General features: G+C 29.7%; 1 protein-coding gene across 2 annotated transcripts; it reads left to right on the top strand.

The window, feature by feature from the left end:
• The first annotated feature begins 1655 nt into the window (after positions 1 to 1655).
• Positions 1656 to 3327, top strand: LOC137831235 (protein S40-7-like). 2 transcript variants are annotated; one of them, XM_068638831.1, is made up of 4 exons: positions 1656 to 1769; positions 1960 to 2147; positions 2267 to 2318; positions 2541 to 3327. In XM_068638831.1, the coding sequence occupies exon 4, from the start codon at positions 2551 to 2553 to the stop codon at positions 3178 to 3180; it is 630 nt and encodes a 209-aa protein (XP_068494932.1). In that variant the 5' UTR covers positions 1656 to 1769; positions 1960 to 2147; positions 2267 to 2318; positions 2541 to 2550; the 3' UTR covers positions 3181 to 3327. The 2 variants fall into 2 exon arrangements, with proteins under 2 accessions (XP_068494932.1, XP_068494931.1); XM_068638830.1 differs by having other exon boundaries at positions 1712 to 1838.
• The last annotated feature ends 4247 nt before the right edge of the window (positions 3328 to 7574 follow it).

Below are 7574 nucleotides of genomic sequence, written 5' to 3' on the forward strand. Positions count from 1 at the left end.
ACGTAAAAAATGTAAGAAAATTCTATATTAAAAATATTCTAAGTTAATTTTTAATTTTATTTATTTATATAAGTTTAAAATTTGTTTTTAATCATAGACACAATTAGTAAAATAATTATTATAATAAAAATATGCATAAAAAATAGGAAATAGTGTTCTTTATGAAGAAAGCTATGTTTATAAATTATTAATTTTTTAATAATTATTTACAAAAATAATTATTAGACTTATAAATATTTTAGTTATTATATTTTTAATTCACAAATCAATAATTTAAATTATATAAAGAAAGTTTTATTAGTTAAAAAAAAAGGTTCTTTCCTTTTTTTATGATTTTTTAAACCAAATTTTCAAAAATAAACTATTTCAAAATTTATAAATGTTAATTTTGTTAACAAACTTTTCTTACTTACATATAGTTTTAATGATTATTTCTTTAAGCATATTTTTTTTTGTAAATTTTTATTTCTTCAAATAATTATTTTTCTAAATTATTGTATTCTATATAATAATTATTTTTAAAATTTATTTTTAAAACCAATTTTTTTAAAATAATTGTTTTTTAAAAAATCAAAATTATAAATTCTTTTTTTCATTTTTAAATAAAAAACCAAGTTCAGAATAGAACCTATAAAAATAAACCATATTATTTCAGTAATTATTTGACACAATATATTATTTTGATAAATATTTAGTACAATATGCTAGAAGAAATAAATGATCAAATTATTTTGGTAAAAAATTTCAGTGTTCATGACTTATTTTATCTCATTAACCTGTTTCAATTTTTAAATTTACAAAAAAAAATATTTTTGGTTTCGATATCTTATATTTATAAAATGAGTAATCTCTAAATACAGAAAAAATAAAAACATTGTGGAGACAAACGCCCACAAATCCTTTAAAGTAGATTTGTTACAATAATTCAGTAACAAATATTTGAAACTTGAAAAGATTGTAATCATATTAAAAGTGATTATATCAAAATTTGGAATGGAATAAAATTGAAGATAAACTCAAGTGATGAACACAGATATCTTAGGACACATGTCCCTAAACTTAGGATCCTCGTGTATTTTTCCTTACATATGAATCACAAAGTTAAAATCTAAGACCACATGTTTGAGGATTCCATGCCCCTTCCAAGCAGTGCCACACAAATTGGTGACTTGGTGTTTTGTTTTTAATATTGTCAGATACTTGTTTCTGCCACATCACAGAATTTTCCGTGTGTCAATTTTCTTTCTCTGTTTCTGTACTGTATATCACAGTATGCTTGCTTTGGTTATTAATATTATTATTGTAACATAATAATTATTATAGATGGTGGTATCTTCCTCCACTTGTTATACCACATAAACAAATTGAACTGCAGAAAAAAACAAAACATGATTGTGTGCCTATTTATTTACATGCTTATTTGTTTATGATACAAATGCATAGCATTTGTATTCTTTCGTTGAAAACTTTGACACTTTGTCTGCGTCTCTGACAATAACCATTCTTTATCTATTAGCCGTCCATTCACAAGGCAATACATGTACATATGCCATCATTTCGATGTTCCTCAATTTACCATTCTTACTGCATACAAAATTTACCATAACCAAAATAACCAATTCATAGTTTTCACCCTTTCTGCTGCATTAAAAGCCACTATGCTGTGCTGCACAAAAAAATATTACCATATGGTCATGGAAAGTGGCCTTGTGAAAGATATAAATGGAAAAGAAAAGGAAACCTGAGTCCTGTAATGCCACAAGGAAAAGGTAAAGACACTTTTTTTTATTGTTGTTATTGAGATGACTAAGAACAACTAAGCATCCACTACTATTGAGGTCTGTCACATGAAATTCAACATCTCTTGTTCCTTTCCTCTATTTTGCATTAAAGATTCCATGAGATGCAATTTCAGATAAAGTGAGTAAAAGGGTTTTACTGCTCCTCTTTATCTTTCAGTGTCAAAAGTTAGTCTTCTCAGGTCTGAAGAGTTAAATATATGAAGAGATTCATCATTTAGAGGAGCCATAGGGGAGAAGGAGAAGTAAGGTCTGTCTTATTCTTGCCCTTGGGGTCTTGTTGCCGTTGTCCAGTTCTTAGTGGGGTGCCCTTCTGATCCATAAAATCTATACACTCCTTCAATAGAGGTAAGGAATTCTAGGACTTGTGAAATGTTAGAATTTTTGTCAACCTCAAAATTCTGATATCAGAATCAAAAGGGACTCATCTCTAATTTCAACTTGTTTATATATTTTCAATATTTCAGGGAGGAAGCAAAAAGTAAAGTCAGCTCTCTAGATCTTCTGATTCCGAGAAAGGTATACTATTGTTTACCTTAATGGAATATCATATCAAAACATGCTTTTGAGATTTCTCTATGCATGCCTCTTTGAGTCTCTCTCTCTCTCTTTCTCCTCAACTCTCAATTCCTCTTTTTTCTTTCATTCAAATTATGTTAAGTAATCACGGAATTTGGAGGAAGCCAAACAAACTCTTATTTAATTTATAGTGAAAAGTTTCCTGTGATTTGGACCATGCAGGAAGTGATTGATGGAGGATAGCTATAACAGGCAGAGGAGTGGAATATGGAGATGCTTGAGAGATGGAGACTTTGAAGAAGATGAAGTTTGGGCTGTTTTCAAGGACAGACCTGATTACAATATTTCTGGTGTTCACAAGCCAAAGGAAAAAGGGTCTTCTCCTCTTGCTGTTCCCAGGACTCTTCCAAGTGCTGCAAGGATGATTCCAAGGACTAGTAGTGGCAATAGTAGTGCTAGTTCCTCTCATGAAACCAAGGTTCTTCAGCAATCAGCACCTCTCAACATTCCTGACTGGTCACAGATTTATAGGAACAAGCCAAACAAGACCCCCATGAGTGTTTCAAAGTTTGGTGACTATGATGATTTCTACTATTCTGTTGGTGGTCAAGGTGAAGGTGATGGTGATGGTGATGGTATTGTTAATTATGGTGGAGGAGGGTATAGTGATGATGAGGAAGAAGAAGATGATGAGTATGACACAAAGCTCCCCCCACATGAATTTATTGCAAGAAGGCTTGCCAGGACTCAAATATCCTCATTTTCAGTTTTTGAAGGTGTTGGAAGGACCCTCAAGGGTAGGGATCTTAGCAAAGTGAGGAATGCTGTTCTCACAAAAACTGGTTTCCTTGAATCACTGTAAAAGAGGTTTCCATGAATCAAATTTGTTATGTATAGGGGGGTAGCCAGTGGTTGGTTAGTTATTGAGATTGTGTGCATGCTGTGTATGGAGGATTCATTGAGGCCTTTACCATGAAAAAACAATGATTCAACTTGGTTCTGGTGGCAATTGAAAGTGGCTTATAAATTTATGGTCTGTGGTATGAAACCATTAATCATTTAAAAGAACTTAAGTGTTTTTAAGACCAATGTCATTTAAAGTTCCAAGTTATTCACTAAATTTTTAACACAAAAAATCTAGTGAGTTTGTTTCTTAAACATTATCTTTAGGTAAAATTCTAAGTTAAATAAAGAGTTCTTATATTCATATAGCACAATTGATCAAATCTAAACTTTTCTTTTTCTTTTTCTCCATCTCTCTGTTCATTGCACCCTACACTTTCAAAATGGGGTGTGTCTTGAACTTTTCCCAAATGAAATCAAACCAAAACACTTGTTTGTGCAATCTTTCCAAAGAGTGTGCTAAGAATAATCTTGTCCAAATCTTTGACACCCATTACATTATGCCTTTTTACTTCTATTTCTTTTTGTGTTAGAATGCATAATTTGAACAAGAAGAATGTTAATATATTCTTTGACAAATTTTTACTACACTCTATTAAAAATACTAAAAATTACATAATGTTGTAGATATTAATTTGTATTTAACAAATTTCTATTCGTAATTTTGTAATTTCTTATACATCTCATTTGTTAACTAAAAAATGTGTATAAAAAGTGTGTTGCTAGCATACTAACACTTGGTTGAATAAAAGCCACACAATAGATGGATCAGAAGTGTAGAAAATCTTTACGTCGAACAAATAACTCGTGACCCAAGTAGAATTAATAGTACAAATTTTTGTGTGTAGTTCTTGTGCTCTTTATGACACAAGCCATTGATTTAAAAATAAAGAATACAAAAAAAGATGCATGAGTTAAGGTGGATTTTAAATAAAGTAAATTTGAAGTGTGATGCAAAGTTTAAACACTATAGTAAAATCCAATTTAGGTGAAGCACGCATGACAAAGTTGGAAGATAATTAACTTGATGGGCTATAGTTCTACAATTATTGAATATGCATATTGTGGGAAATTGAGAGAGACATGCCACCTACTTAGTTTCTTTAATTATTTATGAAAAGAACAAAGGTTTTTTTTTATTGTGTAATGATATGTGATAAGGGAGGGCTAGAAAAGAGTGAGTAGTCTCTATCAACTCCAAATGTTGATGTCCAAAAAGAGAAAGATCAATCCCAAAGAAGCTACGTATAGAGTTGGCTTTCTATAGACTTTCTCCAATTTAATGATGTTCTATCTCTTACACCTAAGCATTGTGTATGCATTATTGACTTTCCATGTTCAAATTTAGTGCTCATTACTTCAATGTCTAAAGAATTGTTAAACTCAAAGCCACACATATGATTGACATTGAGTTTTACATAAATATTTTTCACAAGTATTTATATGTATATATAGAGAATCTTGAAATATTTCGTTTTGATCACTTCTCGAGTTTCGGTCACTCGTAAGATTTCGGTCGAGATAGTGGAGGTACCAGGAAAAGGGTCTCTGAAACTCAAGTCAGTATTTGAAAATCAAAGCAATAAATATTGTAGAAAAACGTACCTTTTATCAGGTGACATGCACCTATTTATAGAGAGGCACAAGAGCATTGTTCATACTAGGTATGAATTATCCCGATTTTTAGGTTAATCTCATTTTATCTTGATAATACGAATTGATTAAGGCATTGATTGAATTGTGATCGTTATTAAAGATAATTAGTGTTTTTAGGTTTCTAAGATGGTGTTGGTCTCGTTAAGACTTTGGTCGACCATCTCAGTTATGCACGGTATACCATATTTTTTTCTAGATTTCTTTTAAGAGCATATGTAAATTAATTTTTAATTTATAAGAAATGCTTGATTTTTATTTTGAAAGTTAAGTGCTTATGAAATATATTTCAACATATATAACGTATTTAAAAGAAAGAAGCCTAACCTTAAAAATGAGAGGGCATTAGATGTTGATGATCATGATTTTATTCACACTTTAAAACTTTAATAATAGATTCTTGGACTCTAATAATGAATAAATCCATTGTTTTAATTGAGAGTCATCATCTAATTGGGTTTATTTTAGCCTTAATTAATCATTAATTATATGCTTTTAGAGTAAAGAGTCTAATATTTCTCATGAATAAATCTTAACCAAAATATTTTTCCCAGATCTTTGAAGCAAACAAACTTATAAAAAGGTACAAGCTTTAAAGAGAAATCATTAAGCTTTAGAACTTGACAATGATGTTTAGAAAACAAATTATTAGAGTTTTCTTATTTTCTTCTTTGTAATTCTTTCCGTTTGCCTTTGTATGGAAGGCTAAACTCTTTGAGGTTGATTCTCTTCTAACTTCGCAATAATTTTTGATGATTTTGTTCAATAAAGTTTTATTCTTAAATTCTTTATAGCATATTCTGTTTTACTGTTGGTGTTTTTGAAATATGGTTTATGTCAAAAGAATTGGTTTTGAACACTTATTGAGAATTCAATTTGTTTCTTTAATTGGGTTTATTGGATAATTCGCTTGTTTTAATCAATCTCTTGTTTGTTTAGTTCAAGAGGTAGAATATAAACATCTCACAAGTAGACATTGAAACTAGTGAGATAATGAATACATGAGTGGATGTTTTTTGTTTTTTATGTTATTATGTTGAATTTGACTGATGCTTCTTTGATTAAGTTTGAAACTGTGTCAGGATTCAAAGGGTGAAAATATTACGAAAATCAATGATGAATTCATTGTTGAATAAATATGAGAGTCAATTTTCTTCCTTTTACTATTTTATAATCTATACTTATTTTTCTACACAACAATCTTAATTCCTTTTTTACTTTATTGTTATTGCTAACATTTACTGCTTGCAGATAGATTATGAACATTGTTTGACTGATTTCATTATTCGATTCGTTTGGAGACGAGTTAAAGACATCTGACCTTATCTATACTAGCATCTCTTTGTTATTAGAGAGTCTAACACTAGTTAGATGGTCTATGCTAAATATCATTTTAATTTTACAACAAAATGACAACTATCAAATTTGGTGTCGTTGCTAGAGAATCTAATTTGAATTTGGTTATTAGTTTTCTCCTTTATGGATAATCTTTTTATGTATCTACATATTTTTTTTTCTGCATATCTATCTTTATTTTTTCATTATAATTGTATAGTTTTTTAGTTTTCATAGTGATCACATTATTATAAAAAAGAATAAACATATTTTCAATTTTCATACCCTTTCAACAATTTGTGCAACCAGATATTACTTCTTCTAGTCTTAAAAAACCATATTTAGAGGAGTTTATGAGATAATTAGTGGTAAATACAATAAAATCTCAACAAAACATAAAGTCTAGTTTATTAATATTAGAAGAGAAAGTTGGTCAATTAGCTAAACATATTGAAGATATAGCTATGCAAAGTTTGAATTCACTTTATGATCCTAATTTAGATTTTACAAAAAAAATTAGAATTTGATATAGGCTATAGTTATGATTTTGATATATCTATTGAGAGTATTTCTACCATAACTTAGTTTCCATTTAGTTCATAAGTATAAACCTTATCCAAGTATAAACTCTCTTCTGCATAATGTCATAGCAATTTGTTAATTGCCTTTATAAGCTCAGGAGGACATTCTAAATTTTGTGTCACTCATTAAAAAAAGTTATTTTAAAAAATTACTCATAAAGATAGGTCTCTCTTAGAAAGTATACTTTTAGGCATGTTGTGTAATTTGCACATCGTGGAACCAAATAATTCAACAACCTTAACAACTGAGAAATTTGTTGAAAACATACCGAAATATGTTGTTACCTTTAAAAATCTGTCAACAACAACTAAAATCACTAAACCAATCATCAAATCGCTGACTATACTAACTTTTTATTCTTCTAAAATTTCCCCCCAAATTAATTTGAAAAACTATTAAATTTACTTATTTGTTATAAATTTTAATCATGCCAACATTTAACTAATGCTACTTATTTTGAGATTAATAATAATTTAATTAAAAACAAATGTAATTAAATTTTGTTATTATTTTGCTACAAGATAGAATTAAAGTGTTGATCCTGCCGGTTGACCTAGCGCAAGAGCGTTGTCTCGTCACGATCTTCCTCACCAGCTTGACACCACATGCCCTTCAAGTCCACACCACAGATAGCCTCTCTAAGAACCTGAAAACACTAGGTGGCGCCTCTGCGGCCGGTGCGCTCCGATACTCAAGTCAGTAACAAGAACACCCAAAAACTGAGAGAAAACTATACTCTGTAGAACCGTACTAAAGTGCACTCAACCCAAGACAATGAGCCGT

Source organism: Phaseolus vulgaris, chromosome 6 (genome assembly GCF_000499845.2).
Source record: "Phaseolus vulgaris cultivar G19833 chromosome 6, P. vulgaris v2.0, whole genome shotgun sequence".
Classification (NCBI taxonomy): domain Eukaryota; kingdom Viridiplantae; phylum Streptophyta; class Magnoliopsida; order Fabales; family Fabaceae; genus Phaseolus; species Phaseolus vulgaris.